This window comes from Dermacentor andersoni, chromosome 5 (genome assembly GCF_023375885.2).
Source record: "Dermacentor andersoni chromosome 5, qqDerAnde1_hic_scaffold, whole genome shotgun sequence".
NCBI classification, from domain to species: domain Eukaryota; kingdom Metazoa; phylum Arthropoda; class Arachnida; order Ixodida; family Ixodidae; genus Dermacentor; species Dermacentor andersoni.
In genome coordinates, this window is record NC_092818.1 from 5,666,379 (window position 1) to 5,690,218 (window position 23,840).

A 23,840-nucleotide genomic window follows, 5' to 3' on the forward strand; every position below is an offset into this window, starting at 1 on the left:
AATTTATCCCCTTATGATACCGAACGATGCCCAACTCGGGCGCTGTAGTTATTTGGAATAAATAAATAAATAAATAAATAAATAAATAAATAAATTCAATCAATCAATCAATCATTTTATTTCCTTAAAGAAAGGAGTACGGGACTAAAAGCTCCGACGGCTTGACGAGGTCCCGACCCCTTACAATTGGCATAACAGCAAGATGACGGTCAGTCATATACAAGAAATGAAAAAAAAGAAGCATCACAAAACAACAGGTAATACACAGTGAAACAAGACGGCAAGAAATGATCAACACACATAAACAACAGTGGGGAACAAAAATAGGGTAATAAGAAGGCATAGTCTAGCCTTGCAAATAAATAAGTTGGCATAAATGCTTAATGCGAGAGTTTCGGCTTCTGGAGGGATCAAAATTTTGTCGGTCTAATAAGTTTAACAGCGAAGGTAATGTATAAGATCAAGATTGCTCATCACAGTAGGTTCTCGGGGTGGGTACGCACCACATTTCTTTATGTCGGGTCAGACGAATATGTGTATTCTCTCGAAGTTTTGCCAGATGAATTGTGTCACCAATGCCAAATTTTACGAAACCTTTGTAGCACAACATCAACCTATAATTGTAAAAAGAAAACAGAGGAAGAATTTCATATTTAAAAAAAGTGATTCTGTGGAGTACTTATAATGGACATCAGCTATGTAACGCACTACTCTTTTTTGTAGCAAATGTAGTTTCTGCAAGTTTGTCACACCAGTTGTGCCCTCACCATGATGCAGTACTGCATGAGAGATACCACCAGAGCATTCTATAGCATTATTTTTACCTTGGCCGGGAGTAAGCCACGCAGACGAGCAATGACACCAATGGCAGATGACAATTTTCATTGGAGATGATCAACATGCTCATTCCAGGTAAGGTGCGTTGAAAAACGCACCCCAAGGATATTAACGGAATCCACTATCTCTAACTGCTCACTGCCCAGACACAAATTTATATTAGTTGTCAACAACTTACCGCTAGGCGCGTGCAAGGTTACTTTTGTTTTCTTAGGGTTGATTTTTAAGCAGTTTATCGCGGACCAGCTTTCTAAGTCAGACAGCGTCTTATTAGCCTAAATTTTTATATCTGTGTCCACGTTGCCTGTAATAAAAACGGTTGTGTAATCGGCATACGAAACGAATGTAGCGTTATCTGTACAGCGTACAATGTCATTTATGTATATCAAAAATAAAAGCGGCCGAGAATGCTTCATGCGGCACACCAGTGATAACTGGCTTCTTGGGAGATATTGCGTTACTGGGATCTACGAACTGTGAACTGTGGGGGACGATAAGATGTGAGAAGCGAGTGTGCAGTTCCACGTACACCATACATTTCTAATTTGTTAAGAAAGATGGAATGATTAATTAAATCAAAAGCCTTAGAGAAATCGATGTATATGCCCAGTGCCATTTGCTTAGAGCTGAATGCGTCTAAAATGATTTATTTTTGGCTCAGGAGGGCTGTTTCCGTAGAGCGATACTTTCTAAAACCATGTTGAAAGTCTGCAGTCAAATGGTGACGGTTAAAGAATGAGAGTAATCCCACATGCATTATTTTCTCGATGCCCTTAGAAAATGCTGGAATTATAGATATGGCCGATAATTATTTAATGCAGTTTTATCACCGCGCATGAAGAAGGAAACAACGCAGGTAATTTGCATTCTTTTAGGAAAGGCACCTATTGATAATATTATGGTATAAACATGAGCTAGAATAGGGCTTATAATATTGAGCACATACATTACAGGGGGAATTTGGATACCGTCTGCGTCTAGTGACTTGCTATTGCTTGTAGCTCTGACATACGAGAAAATTTCAGGAGAAGTAGTTGGAGCATGTAAAAGCAATGCTCCATTTCTGCTTACTGGAAGAAACTGAGCGTAGTTAGTGAGGCTGTGTTCTACGTCCTGCTGCGGTGCTAGAGTAGAATCCGGCAAATGCATTTGGTACTGCATCTCCAGAAATTCGATGCCCACCATGTTCCAATATATCAGGAATAGCTGAGTAGGAGTTAGGCTGTAACAATGCATTAAATTTGCGCCAAAGTACATCACTTGGTTGGTTAGCAGGGTCACTAAATATTGCTAAAAAATAAGCATCTTTGGTGGCTCTAAGTTTATTTGTTAAACTGTTTCTGTATTTCTTAAATTTATTAAGCAAGGCTTCGTTCCTAGATTTCACAAATATGGCATATAAACCACGTTTTTGTTTAATCATGTGAAGAAGCTCAGGGGTCAGCCAAGGTTTCCGTGCTTTAGATGGCCTCGTGATTTTCTTGCGCGCAAAGTGCGTATCATATAATGGTTTAAAAATATTAATAGAAGCGGAATACGCAAAGTCGCTGTCTTGTGCACGATAAACGCTATCCCAAGTTTGGTGAGCGATAGCATGGCGAGCCTCCAGATTTGATGGCTTAATTGACTGAACATAAACTGGTTTCTTAGTTTTTGGAGTCACGCAATTGATTTTACTCACTAGTAGAATGATGCCTAGATGGTCACTGACATCAGTGTACAGAACGTCGGCCTCTAGTGAATGAATATTTATATTTGATACGAACACATGTAATACCTCTTGATTCTTTGCAATTATTTCCAGTTTACAAATACGTTACGCCCAGCCAAGATTTCTTTCAGCTCATTGTACATGATAACCAAGCATGCCCATGACATTTTTCATATAGACTTTTCCATTTGGCTCCCTGCTGGATGAGCATTCAGTCTCCTCCTCCCTTCCTTTGCGATTTAGTTCTCTAACACCCTTCCGAAACATAATTCTCAATCACTGGCTGCTCTTCTGAGTCTCTAAGGCGGGTTTCTGTAACCGCATGTATCCTTATTTGTTCCCTATTTAATTGCTCCTCAATCTCTACCCACTTTACTTTCTTCTGCCACCCTGCATGTTTATGTAGCCTACTGCGTTGCGAGCTCTCTTTCTTGTTTTCCTCCTTTTTGTGTTATTGACGGCGATGCTATTCAGAGGTTTCCCTAGGGGTACTTCTTCATTAATACCTACTCTGGCCTCCTGAGATCCCGTGGGCCCTCTCGACTAGGAAGACACCAGCCCACCTTCTTGTCGAAGCTTCTAATTGAAGTGAATGCCGTCTCTTTTAAAACCACCACGTCTTCTCACTTCCCTGTTTAATTCGACAACTTCGAAAACTTTTCTCTCCACTCATTGTCCATATAGCCTGATTAGCAGCCACTACGGCTCATTGTACGTTAATATGACGTAGAGGCACCTCCGGTACGGTGCACACCACGATCTGCATGTGAGGAGACAGCTCGCGCAAGTCGTCTGCCCCCTTCGCCAAGCGCTGGGCTAGTCGTGCCCCTTTTCTGCTTAGGACGTCATTTAGCCCACCTGCTACTACGACAAGGTTGCATCCGTGGGCATGGTCCGCGAGCTTTGCCTTTGCTCGTTCCATGACAGCGCCCAATTCCAGCCCTGGAAATGTCCCTATCATAGCTATTTTATCATCTTTCACTCTCTCCCCAATTGCTTCTGAGCACTTAGCCAGGTTTGAGTCGCCGACGATAATCACCCTTTCCCTCTCTCCAGCTGTTGAGGCCCCTCCTTAATCGGCTTCTTTATCCTTTTCTGCGTGATTCGGACTTGACAAGCGGCATTCACCCCTGCTTTCCTGCTTTGCCTTTGTTGCCGCCTCAACGTAGGTGCAGCTATTTCGAGCTAGCCGCTCCCCACGTTGCACGCATTCCACGTGCTTTGCTGACAGTCCCTGCCCTGTCATGTCGGCAGGGGCCCTATAACGTAAAACTATTCCAATATGTTTTTATTCCAATCTCCTGACGTCGAATCTGCGTATCCACTGACGCAAGCACCGGGTGGTCACCCGAAGGGTTGTCTGAACAGACCAATCAAACACTCTCATCATTCATTGGAAATCACTTTTGTTTGCTTCAAAAACGAATAACATTGTCTACACTGAGCTGCTTGTCGTATCTAATTGGCTCACAAGAGTCGAGGAGAATGCTCAAGTGGAGAGGGATTCGATGGGGCAGAGCCGGTTCACCGAAAAGCGATAACCAGGTGAAGAGGGTGGTGACGGGGACTGCGATTGGTCCACTTTCCTTACTTAGCTTGCGGTGCTTGGGTGAAAATCGCGGCGGCATGCAGCGGAAGCTGCAGAGTGAAGCTAAAACGGCTCTTCAGCAAAAAAAAAAATTCGCAGAATGAGATCGTAAACGTGCCGAAAGTGCTCGAAAACGTTACGCGGCCACGCAAGAAGTTTCATTACATTTAAATACACCCATGCTCTCCAGCAGGTGCAAGTCGCCAGCGCCTGAGCTATCGGTGGCAGCCATCTTTTATTCCTTTCGGAACGGGGCAGCCCGCGGCTATTCAGAAGAAAATTCAGTTTTGTTTGGCATATTAATGCATCTTTAATACGTACACGTCACTTTACCGCGGTGAGTTTTCGCGGTTTTGTGACGTCGCGTGACATGCAGGTGTACTGGGTGCAGCCCGAAAACTTGTGACCAATAGCCGGGGGCTAATGGTGAAAAGACGTCGAATCAAAAATAACTTTTTCTCTTTTCGGTCAAGCCATGCATAGTCAGTGTGTACACATCATATGAAATGGGGAGGTGTCGCGGTTTTCGTGACGTCGCTTGACAGACAGCTGAAGTGTGGGTGGTCAAAAATGTTTTTGACCAATTGCGGAAGGCTGATAACAGAAATGGAATAGAAAAGCTTGGAATAGTTTTACGTTATAGCGCCCCAGGCTGCGTTCCATTGTCACTACCATTCTGATTCACGATGGCGGCCCTGTTCAGCTATTCCTCCGCTGCTTAAAGTTGTTTTTCACCGCTTTCCTTGCATCATGCTTCAAATGTAGCTCATTTTTCAGCTCTTCAACAAGCTTCACAAGCTCATCCTGGAAATCCTCGATTTTCTTTAGCGTAGCATCTACATCGCAGTGTCTCCGATTGAATGGATTTTGTCTCCATTCTCATCAGACCCTCGTCTATATTGAGGGGCCCGCACACGCTTTCGCGTCTTTCTTCCCATGTGTTGCAGTTAGCTTCCTCTAAGGCAAACACCGAAGCTTTCAGAGCACGTGCCTTCTAGCAAAGGCCGATACGCACAAAATGCAAATCCTTAACATGCCGCAAAGTAATTATCACCACTGCTGTAGAAGCAATAAATGCCGCACAGACTTAAGGTATGACACGTGTTCAAACGTGTTCAAACACGGAGCCACGCTCTCGCTTTCTTACCAAAGCTATATTCCCTACACCAATGCCCACACTCACACATGGATGGATGGATATTATGAGCGTCCCCTTTGGAAGAGGACGGTGGGTTGCGCCGCCAAGCTATTGCTATTACGCTGCCTAATGATCTACCTAGGTTAAATCGAATAACAAACCCACGATGAATTCTCATAACCAATTTTCAGACCCCCTATTGTGAGCTTTCTATTGGAGCACAGGGTGACGATGAGTGCACGACATCAATGACGCGACAACTATTTTATGGCGAAGATGGCTTCACGACGACGGTATGACAACCGCTGCATCATAACGACTGTATGGCGACGACCATATGTCGATCGCGCAATGAGGACAATGGCATTGTACCTGAACAGCCCGTTGATGACGAGCCTATGGCGTTGATGGCGGCAAAACTACTTCATGATGACGATGGTATCACAACGGCTGCATGACGCTGACTGTATGGTGACGACCGCATGTCGACGACGCAATGACGACGATGACATTGTATGAGGAAAATGGGATGCGGACGAGTGTATAACGATGACGGCGCGAGAACAGCTGTATCACGAGACTGTATGACAACGGTTGCGTGATGACGACGGAATGACGACTGTCGGATGACAAGGCTGAGAAGGCGACAATGCAATGACCACAAGACCAAGAGCAAATATTTATTGTCCCAAGCTATTAGACAACAGTCCTCAGTGCACAGCAGCTGTGAAGGAACTGACCACGGCGGCGGTCGGACCTGCGACGCAGCAGAGAGTGGTAAGAACCCCTGGTTCCGGACAGGCCGCCATTGGAATCTGAACATGGCTACGTTTAACGCTAGAACGTTATCGAGTGAGGCGAGTCTAGCAGGGTTATTGGAAGAATTATAGGGCAGTAAATGGGATATAATAGGGCTCAGTCAAGTTAGGAGGACAAAAGAAGCATATACAGTGCTAAAATGTGGGCACGTCCTGTGCTACCGGGGCTTAGCAGAGAGACGAGAACGAGGAGTCGGATTCTTGATTAATAAAGATATAGCTGGTAACATACAGGAATTCTGTAGCACTAACGAGAGGGTGGTCGGTCTTGTTGTGAAACATAATAAGAGCTACAAATTTAAGGTCGTACAGGCCTACGCCCCTACATCCAGTCGTGATGACCACGAAGTCGAAAGCTTCTATGAAGACGTGGAATCCGCGATGGGTAAAGTCAAAACAAAATACACTATACTGATGGGCGACTTCAATGCCAGGGTAGGCAAGAAGCAAGCTGGAGACAACTCAGTAAGGGAATATGGCATAGGGTCTAGGAATAGCAGGGGAGAGTTATTAGTAGAGTTTGCAGAGCAGAATGATATGCGGATAATGAATACCTTCTCCCGCAAGCGGAATAGCCGAAAGTGGACGTGGAGGAGCCCGAATGGCGAGACTAGAAATGAAATAGACTTTATACTCTGCGCTAACCCTGGTATCATAAAAGATTTGGACGTGCTCGGCAAAGTGCGCTGCAGTGACCATAAAATGGTAAAAACTCGAATTAGCCTAGACTTGAGGAGGGAACGGAATAAACTGGTACATAAGAATCCGATCAATGAGTTAGCGGTAAGAGGGAAAATAGAGGAATTCCAGATCAAGCTACAGAACAGGTATTCGACCTTAACTCAGGAAGAGGACCTTAGTGTAGAAGATATGAACGACAACCTTAAGGGCATCATTAAGGAGTGTGCAATAGCAGTCGGTGGTTACTCCGTTAGACAGGATGCCAGTAACCTATCGCAGGAGACGAAGAATCTGATCAAGAAACGCCAATGTATGAAAGCCTCTAATGCTACAGCTAGAATAGAGCTGGCAGAACTTTCCAAGTTAATAAACAAGCGTATGACAGCTGACATAGGGAAGTATAATATGGATAGAATTGAACATGCTCTCAGGAACGGAGGAAGCCTAAAACAGTGAAGAAGAAACTAGGAATGGACAAGAATCACATGTATGCGTTGAGAGACAAAGCAGCCAATATCATTACTAATATGGATGAGATAGTTCAAGTGGCTGAGGAGTTATATAGAGATTTATACAGTGCCAGTGGCATCCACGACGACAATGGACGAGAGAATAGTCTAGAGGAATTTGAAATCCCACAAGTAACGCCGGAAGAAGTAAAGAAAACGATGGGAGCTATGCAAAGGGGAAATGCAGCTGGGGAGGATGAGGTAACAGCAGATTTCTTGAAGCACAGTAGACAGATTGTTCTAGAAAAACTGGCCACCCTGTATACGCAATGCCTTATGACTTCGAGAGTACCGGAATCTTGGACAAACGCTAACACAATCCTAATTTATAAGAAAGGGGACGCCAAAGACTTGAAAAATTAGAGACCGATCAGTTTACTGTCCGTTGCCTACAAAGTATTTACTATGGTAATTGCAAATAGAATCACGAACACCTTAGACTTCCGTCGACAAAAGGACCAGGCAAGATTCCGTAAAGACTACTCAACTATAGACCATATTCATACTATAAATGAGTGATAGAGAAATGCGCGGAATGTAACCAACCCTTATATATATACCTTTCATTGATTACGAGAAAGCGTTTGATTCAGTCGAAACCTCAGAAGTCGTGGAGGCATAACGGAATCAGCGTGTAGACAAGCCGTATGTAAAAATACTGAAAGATATCTATAGCGGCTCCACAACCACCGTAGTAATCGAGAAAGAAAGCAACGAAATCCCAATAAAGGAAGGCGTCAGGCAGGGAGATACAATCTCTCCAATGCTATTCACAGCGTGTTTACAGGAGGTATTCAGAGACCTGGATTGGGAAGAATGGGGGATAAAAGTTAATGGAGAATACCTTAGTAACTTGCGATTCACTGATGGTATTGCCTTGCTTAGTAACTCAGGGGACCAACCGCAATGCATGCTCATTGACATGCAGAGGCAAAGAAGAAGGGTGGGTCTAAAAATTAATCTGCAGGAAACTGAAGTAGTGTTTAAGAATCTCGGAAGAGAACAGCAGTTTACGATAGTAAGTGAGGCACCAGAAGTGGTAAGGCAATACATTACTTAGGACAGGTAGTGACCGCGGATCCGGATCATGAGATTGAAATAACTACAAGAATAAGAATGGGCTGCGGTGCGTTTGGCAGGCATTCTCAAATCATGAACAGCAGGTCGCCATTATTCCTCAAGAGAAAAGTGCATAACAGCTGTGTCTTACCAGTACTCACGTACGGGGCAGAAACCTGGAGGCTTAAGAAAATGGTTCTACTTAAATTGAGGACGACGCAACGAGCTATGGAAAGAAGAGTGATAGGTGTAACGTTAAGGGATAAGAAAAGAGCAGATTGGGTGAGGGAACAAACGCGAGTTATTCTTAGTGGAAATCAAGAAAAACAAATGGGCATGGGCAGGACATGTAATGAGGAGGGAAAATAACCCATGGTCATTAAGGGTTACGGACTAAATTCCAAGGGAAGGGAAGCGTAGCAGGGGACGGCATAAAGTTAGGTGGGCGGATGAGATTAAGAAGTTTGCAGGGACAACATGGCCACAATTAGTACATGACTGGGGTAGTTGGGGAATTATGGGAGAAGCCTTTGCCCTGCTGTGGGCGTAACCAGGCTGACGATTATGATGCTGACAAAATCCCGATGTTGAAGTCACAATGATGACGACTGAACGACCCCAATGGCATCCCGACAACGATATGACAACGAATGCATGACGACCATGCAGTGACGGCCATAGCATGACAACAGCATGAGGACAATTGGATGACGACAAATGCAGGATGTAGGATAATGACGACGATGTACGATAATGTAGCTTGAAAAAACGACAGTCATAATTTTTGAAAACTACCACGGTATGCCGCGTGACTTACCCACACGCATTCTCTTTGGCAAACGTTTACTGATCCGAGCATATCAAGTATTTTATTATAGATTACTCTTACACATAAAAAAACACGGGCTCCATGTTGTCAGCATACCCACTTCTCATCGATACCCATTACGTTATCAAATCAGAAAAATACAATTTACGCGTACTAAATACGGACGTCAAGATATAAATTATCAAATGCCAAGACTACTAAACACCGTTAAGCAACAAATTGATTTCTGTGCATCTAATTTTAAGCGATGTATAAAGAACCTTCTCATTCACAATGAAATTATTTATACATAAAATGCTATCGCAATAAATTCTTTAGGCACTATATATATTCCTTAATATAATGTACAAACAAAACAAAAATTGAAGCATAAATGTTTTTTTCACATCGTCATTGTATAACGTGTATAACGTATCGTGTTTATGTGTATTTCCTACATTGTACTTCCTCGTTTCTTGTTATATTTGCTTTTTTCGTACATTGAATAATCATGTAAGCCAAACGCGCTTAGGAGCGGTGTCAGGCCATATCGCCTTTAGCTCTTGTTTCCTCTTTCTGCAATGCAGAAAGAAATAAACTTCAAACTTCAATGTCGGGACGATGACTGTATGACGACGACGGCATTACAGCGACGGTCTGACAATAATAATCATATTATTATTATTATTATTATTATTACTATTATTATTATTATTATTATTATTATTATTATTATTATTATTATTATTATTATTATTATTATTATTATTATTATTATTATTATTATTATAACTGCTTTATTTCCATCAGTGATGGAGGAGACTGTGGGTAAATGTTTCTTTAGGGGCAAGCGACTTGACTAGAGCCCGCAGCCTCCTTTACAAGGCAAACAGCGATTGAACAGGAGATATGTATACATAGCAATTCACCACATGTGAAATATGCACAAAAATCAGCGCAAAAACACAAATTTCCTCAAGAACGCTTTTCAATTAGTTAACAAAGAATGAAAGAAAAATGTTCACGTAAAGCTCGCACATCAGTTATATAAATATCAGGACTCGATTTCAGAAACAAATTTAAAAGTGTTGGTAGTGTGTATGATATCTTTTGTGCAGAATGATTGGGTCGCGGAGTGACTACCTTCCACTGTTCGGTACACCTTGTGATGTAAGAATGTGTGTTCCTGATGAGATTAGATAACTCAAGAAACTTTAGATTCTCTTTTACCTCCCGTTTGAAAGCTTAACTTGTAACTCCGCAAGGCAGCGTGCTTGGTCCCTTTATATTTTTAATATATATTATTGATATTGTAGACGTAATCGCTAACCCTGTTCAATGAAGATTGTTTGCTGATGAATGTATTTAATGAAACTAAATGCCACGAAGATCAATTCCTCCTAAATTCTACCCTTCAGAGCATTCATTCCTGGTGCCACCCGTGGAAATGGACGTCAACATTAATAAAACAGTTTTTATGAGAATTACTAAAAAAAGCACCCTTTACCGTTTACTTATGTTCTTGTATCTCAACCCTTATCCGAAGTCGAGGAATGTAGGTACCTGGGGGTTATCATAACGCATGATCTTTCCGGGAACAAGCATATCTCTACTACATAGGCTTGAGCTTTAGAAAAAGTTGGTCTGCTCAGGCATAAATTAAGGCACCTCCGGAAACCAAGCTGTTGGCTTACAGCTATATTATAAGGCCTACACTTGAATATGCGCCAATTGTCTGGGACCCGTACACGAAACGCAAAATCGATGCATTAGAAAAAAATTCTGTGAAAAGCTGTAGGCTTTCTATTTTCTAAATACCGTCCAACTGACTCTCCCTCAAACTTAATGAAAATGAATAATATACAGACACTGAAAGTGCGAGGGAATATACAAAGGATTAAATTCTTCTATCTGCTTCAGAATAATTGGCTATCACTTAATCCGCAGCAATACATACAACCACTAACAAGGCGACTAACAAGGCACCGGCATGCCAAGTCATTAACTCCATATTTTGCCAGGACCAACATGATTAAATATTCCTTGTTTCCTCGCACAATAACTGAATAGAATAACTAGCCCATACCGCTTCTTATTAAGACTGAAAGCATTGAATGCGTTGACAGCTGAACATGCAACAGTTCAAAAATGTTCTTTGCTTCTTTTTATCTTGTTTTGTTGCAGTGTTCCTGAAATTTTTATTTTTTGTTTTCCTGCAATAATTCCAATGTAATTAATTCTTGTTATTTCTGTTTTGCTAATCATGTACTCTTGGGTTTACTTGTTGTTGTTATATTCCTGTAGTCCTGCCCCTCCTGCAAGGGCCACTACAAGGCCTGCAGTATTTCCTCATTAAATAAATAAATTAATTAATAAAGGGTAAACAGGAGTACTATATTTGCTTTAGGAAATAGGTGTGATGTGTGGGCATTGTAAGGCAAGTTAAATAGTACTCGCAACAACGTTTTCTGAAGTATATGTATCTCCTCTAGATTCGTACGTGATGTGGTACCCCACACGAGCAGAAACTGTAGAAAAAGTAGGGTGTTATAAACAAGAACCTTGATTCTGTAAGGTAAAAGAGGTCTCAGCCGCACTATCATGCCTAACTACGCGAGATAATTTGCCCAATATCGATTCTATGTGCCTGTTCCAAAACATATTTTGTGTGAAAATAACTCCAAGTACTTTAAAAATATCTACATTTTCTATGATCACATCGTCGTAAACAAGGTTGATGGAACTGATTATTTGCTTAGATTTGGGCCTAATGATTATTGCTTTTGTTTCGTTTATATTGATTTGTAGACAGTTTTGTTTTGACCATGCATGAAGAATTTCTAGAGCAGTGTTAGCTTTATCCTGAAGGCTACTAGAGTCAGGTGATGAAAAAAATATACTGGCATCGTCTCCGTACATAGCGTATTTCGCATCTTCGTAGATATTTACTAACTCATTTATATAAACAATCAAAAGGAACGGGCCAAGAATACTACCCTCAGGAACGCCTCTGGCGATGTGTTTCGAATTTGAGCGGCTATTATTATTTCAATATATTGATAGTGATTATCAAGATAAGATTTAATAAGGCTTCCACAGTGCCCTCGAAACCGTAGGTTTCAAGCTTATCAAGTAGAACCGAGTGAAAGATACAATGAAATGCTTTATTAACATCAATATAAATACCAAGAACAATGTTCTTAATTTCAACTTGCGATAACATAAATTCATTTTGATGAAGTAGGGCTAATTCTGTAGACAGTCGTTTTCTAAATCCAAACTTGGCCGGAAAAAGTAGGCTGTGCTAGTCAAAAAACCTCGAAACCTGCATTAGTATTAGTTTTTCTACACCCTTAAAAAAAGAACAGATAACATAGAAATGGGTCTGTATTTTTTTGTATCATTAACGTCACTTTTCTTGAAGAATACCGACACTCTGGCTATTTGCATCCGTTTTGGAAAGGTAGCGCTTGACAAAGACAAATTAAAAATATAGGTAATGTACGGGGAAATGATATCAAGCACATACTTGATAGGGCGAACCTGCATGCCTCCTGCATCGCAACTTGGCGCCATTATACCGACTGTCTGACGAGCACGGGGTGACAAGGGTGGAACAACCGCTATTCAATGACGACAGCACGATTGCAATACAATGACGAAGAAAGATTGACGTAGATGGAACGACGAAGGCGGTATGACGGCGATGGCTTGACGACAACGCGATTACGTTACTCAAGTGATGACATTGATAAAACGACAGCGTGAACAGAACGGAAGGACGAAGGTCAATGACAAAGATGGAATCTAAACAAAGGAACGAGCACGGTTTCACCATGACCCTGAGCACATACCTAGGGGCCCAAGCTATCAGAAAACATGGACCACTGGGTCGGACAAGAGAGCATGACAAGGATAGCTTGACGAGAGTCAGATGACCGAGCTCTAACGACGAGTATAAACGACCACGATGGCGTCACTATTGAGGTGCGACAACGAATGCGTACCCGCCGTGGTTGCTTAGTGTTTGTGGTGTTGGGTTGCTAAGCACGTGGTCGCGGGATCGAATGCCTGCCACGGCGGCCGCATTTCTATGGGGCGTAGTGCGAAAACACCCGTGTACTAAGATTTAGATGCACATTAAAGAAACCCCCGTGGTCCGGAGCCCCCAGTACGGCGTGCCTCATAATCCGGAAGCGGTTTTGGCACGTAAAACGCCAGTTTTTTTTTTTTTTTCAACGAATGCATGACGGCTGTATGCCAACGATGGCATGACAACGATGGCATGAAGGGTGTTGGATGACAAAGGTAGAATGGTGGCTGCGCAACCACCTCAATTGCATCAGGACCTGAGCCCGTAGCTAGTGGCTCAAGCTGTTAGACCACTTGCGCTACTGGGTCAGAGTAGAAGCGTGACGACGACGACGGCATGACGAGAGTAGGGTATCACGAAGCTGGAATAAAGACAATAGGAGGATAACGACAACAATACGACCCGGAGCAGATACCTAGTGACCTTAGCAGGTAGACAACGTGGGAAACTGGGTCGGCGTAAGAAGCTAGATAGATAGACATGATCGAGACGGCTGAAGTAGGCAAATAATCAGATGCTCATGATTATGCATCCTACATTTGCAACCCAAATAAACAGTGCGAAATTAATTATTTTCAGTCAGTGCAGAGCAGAGCTGTTCCTTTTAGATTCCGTACTCTGTACTCGATCAAGAACTCCCTTTGCCACCTGTCAGAATCCTCTATTTCAATTCCTTATCGTCAAACAACTGAGGGTCACCATGCCGGTGTCGCAGAAATCAGGTGTCGTGTCGGTGCAGTTGTCCATGACAGCAAATTTCTCTGTATATCATGGTATATATATATATATATAAATATATATATATATATATATATATATATATATATATATATATATATATATATATATATGCGATGCCTTAGTATATGACATGCAGAATATACGGGTTATATTGCCACACCATTCGATCACTAAATTTGCTCATACCTTGTCTTACATTCTCGACAAAGCTATTCCTTGCAACTTTGAGAATGACAGCCCACAAACCAATGTCATGAAACAGAACTGCGACAGCGCATGCGTTTTATGTTAAATCTTCTCAGACATGCATAATGAAAGCGGGAAACAATACCAAAAACTTGAAATTGATGGAATTCTTTTGGCGCAGTTGTGTACTACCTCCGGGATCGGTCAACGCAATGGTTACGAGTTTATAGCAGAAAGCTCGCCTTTTTGCACAGCGTTCGCCGACAGCATTTCCTGGGAACCATTAAGGTTACATAATCTGCGATTGCCGGGAAGCGTGAGAAGCAGTCAGGCATCTTTGAATGTTATTGCGTTCCATTCATAAAGGCTAAGCATAAGCGTCCTGCAACTTTTTTTTATCGTATGCTTGACCGATATTTTTTCACTACAGCTGTTGTTGTCAAAAAAACTTCCAGCTTCTTTCAGGACGGCGGCAAACCGAAATTTTGAAGATTCTCTACTCGATCAAGGACACCCTTTGTCACCTGTAAGTTCCCTCTCTTTTAAATGCCGAGTGCAACAAAATTTTATGTGGGCTAAATTGACTATAAATGCGGAGCGCATACCCTGAAATTAATCTTGGCAAATCTGCAGGGTTGGCAATTGGCTAATTTGGTTATTAGCGGCTATTAAATCGCGTCTATGCTGAGAACGCATGCACCTGGCGGTAAAGCGACGCGGATATAGCAAATATTGAAGAACTGTATGCAAGTGTTGTTCTCTTATTTCGCCGTGTTGCGCCTGGACAGCCATTCGTAGTGATCACTCATCGCTTGTGAGTGGACGGGTGTCTCTATCGGCGTGCGTTCTGCCTCTTGAGCTAGTGATTTGAGCTCTCGCGGGAATGTGGATACGTTGCGTGGCCGTTGGGTGCTCGAATACGTACTCGACCACGAGCTATGACTGTTAGTACACAACGCCGAGTAGAGAAAGGCTGAACAAATCCCCCCTGTGCCAGCTTAACGCGCAACAAAGCATGCAAACTACAGTTGACGAAGCTAGGCAAGCTATACTTCAACAACACAGTTATTTACCCACCAAGATTTGCTTGGCAAACGCTTTCTCGGGGCCACTATAACTATTATATGCCGCGATGGCACACGAAAACCAAAGCTAACGTTCGAATGGAAGTTGTATTCAACGGCGATATTATAGTGCGATCATATCCGGCAGCGCATCATCTTATTGATATTTCGTGCGTCTCTACATCGGACGCGTTGAAATACACAAACGAAAACTTTTCTGACACAGAGCCTACAACGTGCAGGTACCGCATGCTGCATTTCGTACAAAAGAGAACGCGAGGTGGTGGTCATGGTGTAGACGCAGTGGCAATCCATATAGGAAAGCAATGCCGTCAGAGCGAATAAGGCGAAGATGTATCCCGGCCGCAGTCCGGCCTGTCTGGTCGCGAGTTTACGCACATTTGGCGTCGAGGCCCTGTAGCCTGTCCGTGCCAAGCCTCAGCTACACATCATCCGTTACTACAGATGGCGGTAGTGGTCTGATCGGTTGACGAGTCCGGCGCTTCTAGCGTGTCAGGCAGCGGCCGGTGAAGTCGGGTGCGCAATGAAGGAGACGTTCAGATCGGTAAAATTTTACGCTGCATTTTAAACATGACCCGCAGCAGCGCGGCGATCAGTTGCCGCAGCGCTAGCAGGCAAGTGCGCGGCGAGCGAGCGCTTCTTTGTCGAAGCCACAAACGCGACAAGATCACTTCACTGAACCCGAACAGCATGCTGCTCTGGACAGCCAAGCTAGCATGCAGTGCACCCTATGCCAGCTCTACCGGCATGCGGTAGGACGTCTTCTATTCCCGCGCCAGCCACACTAGACAGTAGCGTGTCCAATTTTCGCCGGTGTAGCATAACTGCGCCACAAGTGAACCGCATCTGCGCTAGGCCGGACTACACCGCGCCTTTAGTTTGGCCACCCCAATGCGCTCTTCTTCGAGCGGAGGCAGAACACATCATGGCCCTGCTATTGAACGTAGATAGTCAGATACAGAAAAGCGGATGAACTCGGAGAATACTTGGCACAAAGAACATCTAGGGCGCGCAACCACTTTGTCACAGTGCACGAAGCAGCTAACAAAGCATACTAACTCTTTGGCTATCAGACTTGCGAGAGCTGTTCGCTGATGCACCGGAACTGAATCATCATCATCACCCTGGTTGCGCCCACTGCAGGGCAAAGGCCTCTCCCATACTTCTCCAACTATTCCGGCCATGTACTAATTGTGGCCGTGTTGTCCCAGCAAACTTTTTAATCTCATCCGCCCACCTAACTTTCTGCCGCCCCCTGTTACGCTACTCTTCCCTTGGAATCCAGTCCCTAACCCTTGATGACCATCGGTTATCTTCCCTCCTCGTTACATGTCCTGCCCATGCCCATTTCTTTTTGTTGATTTCAACTAAGATGTCATTAACTCGCGTTTGTTCTCTCACCCAATATGCTCTTTTCTTATCCCTTAACGTTACACCCATCATTCTTCTTTCCATAGCTCGTTGCGTCGTCCTCAGTTTAAGTAGAACTCTATTCGTAAGCCTCCAGCTTTCTGCCCGTACGTGAGTACTGGTAAGACACAGCTGTTATACACTTTTCTCTTGAGGGATAATGGCAACCTGCTGTTCACAATCTGAGAATGCCTGCCAAACGCACCCCAGCCGATTCTTATTCCTGTGATTATTTAAGTCTCATGATCCGGATCCGCACTCACTACCTGTCATAAGTAGATGTATTCCCTTACCATTCAAGTGCCTCGCTACCTATCGTAAACTGCTATTCTCTTGCGAGACTGGTAAACATTACTTTAGTTTTCTGCAGATAAATTTTTAGACCCACTTTTCTGCTTTGCCTTTCTAAGTCAGTGAGCATGCATTGCAATTGGTCCCCTGAGTTATTAAGCAAAGCAATATCAACAGCGAATCGCAAGTTACTAAGGTGTTTTCCGTTAACTCTTATCCCCAATTCTTCCCAATCCACGTCTCTGAATTACGCTTTCTCGTAATCAATGAAAGATATATATAAGGGTTGGTTATACTCCGCACATTTTTCTATCAACTGATTGATAGTGTGAATATGGTCTATTGTTATGTAGCCTTTACGGAATCGTGCCTTGTGCTTTGGTTGACAGAAGTCTAAGGTGTTCCTGATTCTATTTGCGATTACCTTAGTAAATACTTTGTAGGCAACGGAAAGTAAGCTGATCGGTCTATAATTTTTTCATGTCTTTGGCGTCCCCATTCTTATGCATTATGTGTATGTGAGCGTTCTTCCCAGATTCCCGTATGCTCGAAGTCATGAGGCATTGCGTATACAGGGTGGCCAGTTTTTCTAGAACAATCTGCCCACCATCCTTCAACAAATCTTCTGTTACCTGATCCTGCCCAGTTGCCTTACCCCTTTGCATAACTCCCAAGGCTTTCTTTACTTCTTTCGGCGTTACTTGTGGGATTTAAAATTCCTCTAGACTATTCTCTCTTCCATTATCGCCTTGGGGGCTACTGGTACTACATACAAGTATACGGAACTGAATACGGAACTGTATACGGAACTGTATACGGAACTGTATACGGAACTGAATACGCAACTGTATACGGAACTGAATACAAGTGCGCAAAGCCATAGCCGCCTCTTGAGGACACCTAGGGAAGCAGCCAGTACAGGCGCTGGTTCTTCACATTCTTCACTGTACGTCACTTCCGCTGGGCGATTTTTGCGAGCTTTTTTGTGACGCATTGCACAGTAGTTCAAGTGTAAGATTTTGCACAGAGGCTACGGCCTTTATGAAGTATCTGATAATGGGCTTTTACGCAGTGGATAATTTTGCTGCAGTTGGCTTTTTACGCCTTATCGCCGAATATCAAATAGACGTTACCGTGCCTCAAACATCAGGCTATTCAATTCACACATTACCACTTTCAAAAACAGCTTTATGTTCCTCATGATTGAAGGACGAACTCTGTTGCCTCTCGAAGTCCAATTTTTACGTCTCTGAGCGTTTAGATGCCATAGCTGATGCATAGTTCTTTTACATCTTTGTTGTATTTTTGCCTTTCCGTCTCTACAGACCGCCGTCATATTTTATACATTCCCACCTACTATAGCCCGCACAGGTTGCAGTATGTATAAATAAATAAATAAATAAATAAATAAATAAATAAATAAATAAATAAATAAATAAATAAATAAATAAATAAATAAATAAATAAATAATTCATTCACCCGAGAAACTGCTTCAGAACTCTCAACTTTGCAAACAATAAAAATAATTCATCCAAATTAAAACACTTGTGCTGGTGTTAGTGTTAGCAAGCTTCTGGAATAAAAGTGAGCGAGACACGGTTTTATATGCGTTTCTGAAATGCAGAAATATACAATGCATTTGAATGAATGAATGCGATGTTTACTGGCGCAAGGGCCAACCAGGTGTGGCCATAGAGGGCCATGCAAGTGTTAGTGATTTCGCACTGGAATGATGCGCTCTATGAAGGTGATGTGACGTGACTGTAAAATGGCCTAAAAATAGTCATTTCTCAGTGATTCTTTTTAGGCCCTTTTGCCTCTAGCCCTTGAGACACAAGGGCCTAGAGGCATGTGCTATACAATACTGCTATGACAGCGGCCTCCTCAGAAGAGAGGAGGCGCTACGAATGTTTGGGACTAATAAGATGTACGACAACTTCATTCTGGAAACCGAGGACTGCTTTGGTGTTAAAAATCGGTTCTTTGCCAATTAACATAGCCGGGTGAAGTGGGACACAATAACGGTACGCCAGAGGAAAATATTCCTTTCTCTCAGCTTCGGCTCCCCGACACTCGAGTAGGACTTGGAGGGCGGCCAGCCTCTCCCCGCATTTCAAGTGCATAGAAAATTATGGGTGTCAAATGTGTGTCCTATTCTGAGAAGACAGAATAGGACATCTGTTCGGTGTGACTTTGTTGCGGAAGGCCAGAAGCCTAACTGTGGCTTGATTACGTGCTGCTTATTATTTGTTTCCGCGTACCACAAGCGTTGCCAGTGGTTTCGCAGTTTCCTTCGTAAGACAGGCTTCAGATCAGTAGCAGGTACCGCAGCGGTAAGAGTAACTTGCGATGTAATTGATATGGCCACTTGGTCTGCTAGAACGTCTCCCTCAGTGTCTCTATGGCCAGGTACCCAGCATATAATGATATGCTGGTTAGATATGTACGCTCTACTCAGATCGGAACAGAGATCAATAACTACAGGGTATTTTGTGTTTACAGAGTGATTTCAGGGCTTTTTAGACGCTTAGAGAGTCTGTAAATACGGCTGTTGATCGAAGTTTTGATTTCAATATATGCTTCACTGCCCACAATGGCGCATGGGCTTCTGCCGTAAATATACTAGTTCCCGGGTGCAGTGCGGCAGATTCTGAGAAAGATGGCCCGATCGCTGCGTAAGAAAACCCTGCATCTGACTTGGAAGGGTCCGTGTAAAACTCGGTGCAAGAGTATTTATACTGGAGTTCTGAAAAATTCACTTTATTATGTGCCTCTGGCGCATATTTCGTGACATCTACAAACGACTTATCACAGTTTATGAGCTGCCAGTGCCATGGCGGTAAAAGTTTCGCTTGAGTCATAGGACAATGTTCAAGACGTGAAACACTTATTTCCTCAACAAGGTTCCTCACAAGCAAAGCAAACGGCTTCCTCACTGCAGGTCGGTTATGGAAGAGCGTAGCAGCGGCGATGTCGTTTATGGTTGAAAAGCAAGCATGTTCAATGTTCGATTGTGGTCTGAGAAAATACGTAAACTGCTATATGACCGCTGCAGATGAAGTGAACACTGATTTGACTCTACGTAGAGGCTCTGGATTGGACTTGTCGTGAAAGCACCGGTCGCGAGGCGGATACCCAGATGTGGACGAAAGGCTAGGATTGTTAATGCACTTGTTGTTGCAGAATCATAAATTATTGCTCCGTAATCACGGCGGGAGCGGACAAGTGTTATATAAGCTCAGAAGGCACTTTCGATCACTACCGCATGTAGTGCGTGACAGAAGCTTCAGAAGGTTCATTGTTTTCAGACATTATATTTTCAGATTTTGAATATTAGGAATAAACGTGAGCTTTGAGCATAAGTGATTCCCAGGAATTTATGTTGGCTGCTCCCAGAGAGTTGGTCTCCCTTGATCGTAATACTAAGCAGTGGTTTTGCCCCTCGCTTGTTTGAAAAGAGTACGCAGGTACTTTTTTGGGTGTATATTTTGAAACCGTTCTCGTCCGCCCATTTCTTTGAGTCTTAGAAATGTTTCCGTATAGTACGATGCACTCGAGATATGTTGAAAGTGTTGCCTAGACAACCCGCCTGATTTTTGAGGCTATCACCTTGGCTACTTACTAACGGTAGGGGATGTGACTCCCGACCTATTGAGTTATTTACCCTACTCCATACTCTTGTTTCATCCGTGTACGAATTTATACTAGAAATGTACCTGTCCCAATTTTCTCTCTTTGCACGCCGACGTGTTCTCCGGCCTTGTGACTTGGCTTGTTTGAAATGAATAAGGTTTTCGGTGGTTGGACAATTCCGAAGCAATCTCCAGGCTCGATTTCGATTTTGTCGTGCTTTCCTACATTCGTCGTTCCAGCATAGGATACGACCTTTACTTGCCAGTCCATTAGTTTGCTTGACACATTTATTTGCAGCCTCAATAATGAAACCTGTTAGATATGCAAGAGCGTCGTTTACATTAAAACCAGCAATTTTATGTCAGCCTAAATACGTCACTCTCTAAACAGTTGCCTGTTGGCGAAGTTCAAGTCCCATCGCGTAAAATGGCGAACACCCATCTTGCTTCGTTAGGTTTAAAATAATTTGAAAATGTTCGCTCGCAAAGGGGTTCTTTAGAACGGTCAAGCCAAAATACAGAATTACTATACTTAAGTCTATGGACGAGTACGTGTTATGTGCCGCACTGTAGTACGTTTGCTCTTTCTTATTAATTATACATGCTCCTGAGGAAAAGAGAAAGTTTTCAGTTAGGCGACCTCTCGCGTCGCAATGAGAGTGTCCCCACAAAGTGTTATGTGCGTTTAAGTCGCCGACAACTATGCAGCGCGCCGGAAGTTCACCTACGTGGTTTTGAAATTCTGCGTTCTCAAGTTGGTAATTCGGAGGAAAGTATCTAGAGCTAGTAGTGACTAGCTTGTTAGACAACACCCCTCGGACAGCAATTGCCTCTAGGGGCGCACAGAATTTTAATTCCCGGCAGGCAACACCTTTCTCAACTCAGCCACATCACCGGACCACGCAGCAGAGTCATCGTGGTGTTTACGAAAAATAGCGTACTGTGGGAGAAAATTATTTTTCTTATGTTTGAGGCGTGTTCCTTGAACATACAGCACCTTAGGACTATATTCATGTAGGAGTTCTTTAATTTCATCGTGATTGTGGAGGAGACCTCTGACATTCCAGTTTACTATTTGTGTATCTATCTTGGATGTGGTTTTGGTGCTGTGTGTTTAAGAAAGAGGAGTTAGCTCACAGAGCCCTTTCCAGGCACCGTGATGCGGTGTTTTTCTTTTTTGGAGCCATGGCGATAAGCTCGTAGCTCCTTAGGCGCTGGCGGCGCAGTCTGGCTGGTTGTGTACATCGCCTCTTCCGAGGCGCTGCACAGGCGCTCGTTTGGTGTGAAAGCCTTGTCTCAATAGACGAAACATTTGATGTCACAATCCCAGAGGTAGATCGCTTTTTCTGCCGGGGCAGCGGGGAACGGGAGTCACTGCCGCCTCACTGTGTGGGTCGGACAGCCGCCGGAGGCCGTTGTGGCGCTGCCCCTTGACGCGCCACTTCGGCAAAGCTGTTCTTTGGCAGGTATGCTACCATTCTGCGTACCGCTTGAGCTTAACTTTGATTGTGACTATTTCTCTTTCTTTCTTCCATGATCAATAGGACCGCAAGTACGCGGCGTGCTCCTCATGACCTTTCACGCAGTGTGGAGTAATCGCGCAATTGTCAGATAGGTGTTCTTGGGAACTACATTTAGCGCAAGTCTGGTGGCCTCGGCAGTTCTGTGAACTGTGGACAAATTTTTGACAGTTAAAGCATCGGAGAGGATTGGGGATGTACGGTCTGACTGGGATATTTATGTACACAGCTTCAATGGTCCCAAGTAGCATACTTGATACGAAAGTTAGAATTAGGTGCTTTGTTTCAATATCCTAGCCATCGCGCCTTATCTTTTTTCTCTTGACATTGATCACATTTTGATCACTCCAGCCCTCCAGTACTTCAGGTTCAGTCAGCTCCATGAGATCTGCATCAGAAACGACTCCGCGGGTGGTGTTCATTGTGCGGTGCGGTGTGACCGTCACTGGAATGCTCCCGAAAAATACTATATCAGAGAGTTTTTCGTGCATTTTTCTTTTCCCGGAGTTCTAAAAGAAGATCGCCGCTTGCCAACTTGGAGACATTATAACCGGGGCCAGGAGCTTCAGTACGTGTCGTTGCAACGAGAATAGGTGAGATCATTCTCACTGTCTTCTTTTTTCTCTGAATGTATTACATTAAATCTTGGAAAATTGCCAATGTTTCGGCTAAAAAAAATTTGAGAACTTCTTCGCTGCGCCCTCGTTTCTGAGGACGATCAGGGTGTGGAGGGTATGAGTTTTCCATATGTAAAGGCAAATTGTTCGGCAGCAACGCCAGCCACCCACCGTGGAGCCCAACAAGAGGACGCTGCAAGACCTAGAGACACAGGTCCTACAAACACAAGTTGTACGACATTGCTATAACCAAATATGGCATACCCAAGGTTGGCTCCCCACACAAGGTTAACCCTTGCCGCCCAGACAGCTTGAAGTGAGGAGAAGTGAAGAGAGGACAGGAATGATTAAAAGAGAGACAGAAAGACGAAGATCGAAGAGGAGGACAGGAAAAGGCAACTGCCGATTTCCTCCGGGCGGGTCAATCTGGAGGTGCCGTCTACGTGAAGCGTAGGCGAAAGAGTTGTGTTGCCGCCACCGAGAGGCCGTAAAGGTCCAAAGACCCAGCATCGGCTCGACCCCAGGATCCTCTTTTCCCGGACACTGCTAAGCCGCGCACAGCTACACGCGGGAGGGCCCAACCCTCGCATGCTCGGGTACGTGGTGTCGCAACCCACCAAATGCCTGCTGACGCAGACGCCCCGGCGGGGTATAATGCATAAGTCATATGTTATAGAGACAGTGTTTCTTGCCATTTGGATCCTGCTAGGGAATGTGCCTGGCTGAAAGGCATCTCTTAGAGCAGTAGCAGTGTCAAGGAAGAACCGCCGACAACTTGCCGAGAATGGCACGCATTCACTCACCCCATAATGGCATGCAGCGCTGCAGCGTCATAGCCGAAGGGATCTCCAGGCCGTCCCGGAGGTCCGGGTGGTCCCGGGTTTCCGGATGATCCGGGCTTCCCGGCTTCTCCCTGTGGCCCTCGTGGACCCGGGGCGCCCATAGGGCCCGGAGGTCCCTGAGATCCGTCTCTTCCTGCTGGTCCTTTTGGCCCGGGAGTACCCTGTTGGTCCAAAAGTAAACACCTTGAACACGATGCCTTCATGTTGTCAACAGGAAGTTGCTACTTTTCGCCGTGTCAGGTTTCATTTGAACGCTTAGAGAAACCGAGGAGA

The 23,840-nt window shown here is 44.0% G+C and overlaps 1 protein-coding gene across 1 annotated transcript in view; it reads right to left on the reverse strand.

Moving 5' to 3' along the window:
* The window catches only part of LOC126529915 (uncharacterized), a 934,270-nt gene that overhangs the window by 122,508 nt on the left and 787,922 nt on the right, over nucleotides 1-23,840 (reverse strand). The window contains exon 40 of the mRNA XM_050177364.3: nucleotides 23,529-23,728. Within this exon, the coding sequence (XP_050033321.1) occupies nucleotides 23,529-23,728 (200 nt within the window). The remainder of the gene's footprint in view (nucleotides 1-23,528; nucleotides 23,729-23,840) is intronic.